General features: G+C 73.5%; 1 protein-coding gene across 1 annotated transcript in view; it reads left to right on the forward strand.

The window, feature by feature from the left end:
• The first annotated feature begins 874 nt into the window (after positions 1–874).
• NGFR (nerve growth factor receptor) overlaps positions 875–2,294 on the forward strand; it is a 15,514-nt gene continuing 14,094 nt past the window's right edge. Inside the window, exon 1 of the mRNA XM_015615816.2 lies at positions 875–1,001. Coding sequence (XP_015471302.1) covers positions 960–1,001 — 42 coding nt within the window. The 5' untranslated portion in view covers positions 875–959. The remainder of the gene's footprint in view (positions 1,002–2,294) is intronic.

The following is a 2,294-nucleotide window of genomic DNA, read 5'->3' on the forward strand; positions in this document are numbered from 1 at the left end:
CCCCATCCCGGTCCGGTGACCCCATCCCGGTCCGGTGACCCCATCCCGGTCCGGTGACCCCATCCCGCTCCGGTGACCCCATCCCGGTCCGGTGACCCCATCCCGGTCCGGTGACCCCACAGAGCCGCTCCCGGGGCTGACCGGGGATGAGGAATTTCCAGCCCTGGCATTTGCAGCGCTGTGGGATCGGGGAGGGCCCGAGGCCGGGCAGAATCACCCTGCGAGCTCCAGCACAAAGGAGGGCGGCACGCGGGGACCTTTGTAGGGACCACGGGACGCCCATTTGGGATTATTTCACTGCGGAGGGCAAAATTACAAAGATTTAATTCAGCCCCCGCCGCTCCTCCCCCTCTGGGGGCCTCTGTGTCACCCGCACGGCTGGGACAGCCCTGGGGTGTCGTCAGGCTGGGGGACGCTGTCCCTTGTCCCCTGCAAGGCTGGAAACCGCAGCCCACCCCACAGGGCTGCGAGGACATCGGTGACCCCACGGCGGGGACGGGGACAGACGGACAGGGACAGGACAGGGACAGGACGGGGACAGAAGGACAGACGCGGGAGAGGAGGGGACAGAGAGGGGGCTGGAAGGACGGACAGACAGCACAGGAGATAAAAAGCCGTGGATGGGCGTGGAGAACCGAGGGGTTGAAGAGCCCCGTGCCCAGCCGAGCGCGCCCCAAAAGCGCTTCGTGGGCGGCCGGGGGGGCCCGGGGGGAGCCCGGGGGGCCCGGGCTTTGTGTGGCGGCGGCGGAGGGTGCGGGCTCGGCCGCTCCGTGATGCTCCGGGGGCGGGGAGGAGGAGGAGGAGGAGGAGGGGGAGGGACTTGCAGCCCTTTTCTGGCCGCCGCCGCGGCGGGGAGCGGCAGAGCGAGGGCAGCCCGGCCGCGCTCCGGCTCCCGGGGGTGTCACCGGCCGCGCTCCGGCTCCCGGGGGTGTCACCGGCCGCGCTCCCCCCGCTGTGCCATGGCCGGGCTCCTGCCGCTGCTGCTGCTCCTGCTGCCGGCGGTGAGTGCGGGGGGCAGCGCCCGGGGCAGCCCCCAGAGCCCGGCGGGGAGGGGGTGCAGAGCCCCGGGGGCAGCGGGGGATGGAGGGTCCCCATCGCGAGGGGGTGTCTGGAGGCTCCGTGAGGGGCTGGGGGGTCCCGGAGGTGCCGGGGAGCCCTCGGGGGGGCCGGCAGAGCGCTTTGGGGTGCGGGGAGCTGGGTGGGGACGGGGGTCCCGCAGCCCCTCCGGTGCCGCTGTAAAGGGTGACGGAGCCCCGGTCCGAGGGGAGCGGGCAGAACCCCCCAGTGCCTTCATCACCTGCCCCCCACACGCCCCCCAAACCTCCCCCAGACTCTCCCGGCTCTGAACTCTCCCAGAGCGAAGGCTCAGAGCCTTTTCCTCCTGGCAGAGCCCCCCGTGCGCCCCAGACAAAAAACTTCAGGGCACGGGGAGGGGCGGCAGCAGAGAGGGGAGTGCCCGGGGGGGGATCCAAGCCCGCAGCTGGGGCTGGAACGGGACATTTTGGGGGGTCAGGATTTACCGGGGGTGCCGGGGGCCGCTCGGGCAGCCGGACACCCCTCGGGCAGGGTTCTGAAGGTGGAGTTGAGCGGCTCCGCGCGGGGGCTGAGGGGGTCGGGTTGGTCCCTCCTGCCCCTGTGACAGCGGGCGGGGGGACAGGAGGGCCCGGAGCTGCCCCAGACAGATGGATCCCAGCCATTCCCCCCCAGGGCATCGCCCTCTCGCCCCCCCGCCCCGCCCGCTGCGGCGGGGCCGGGCTGTGATGTCCCCAAATCGCCGCTTCCCTGGGCCGGGGTCACCTCGGGGGGCTGGTTCTGCCCTCCGGGGCTGGGAGTGTCCCCAGGGACCCCAGCTGTGCCCCCCCAGCAGTGCCCGCACCCCGGGACCCCCCGCACCCCGGTTCCCCCATCCCGGTCCCCGCTCTCGCCGCTCGGTACCTGCGCTGCCCGGCCCGGGAGCGGCGGCGCTCGGACGCGGCTTCCCGAGCTGCCCAAACTTCGGGAATCGCTGGGAGCCGGGATTTGGCCTCTCCCAGAGGCGGCGCTGGGCCAGGAGAGGCAGAGCGCGCCCGTGGGGCAGCTCGGATCTCGCTGCCGGGCTCGTCTCCAGCGGATCTCGCCGGGCGCTTCGCGGTGCCAGCGCTCCCAAACCTCGCTCGGAGCGGCTCCGTCCCCCGAGCAGCGCCTGCTCGGGGTCCCACGGCTCCGTCCCCCCGGGACACGGCTCCCACCCCCGGTACCGCTCCCACCCCTCGGACACGGCTCCGTCCCCCCGGGACACGGCTCCCACCCCCCGG

This window comes from Parus major, unplaced genomic scaffold (assembly GCF_001522545.3).
Source record: "Parus major isolate Abel unplaced genomic scaffold, Parus_major1.1 Scaffold273, whole genome shotgun sequence".
NCBI lineage: Eukaryota > Metazoa > Chordata > Aves > Passeriformes > Paridae > Parus > Parus major.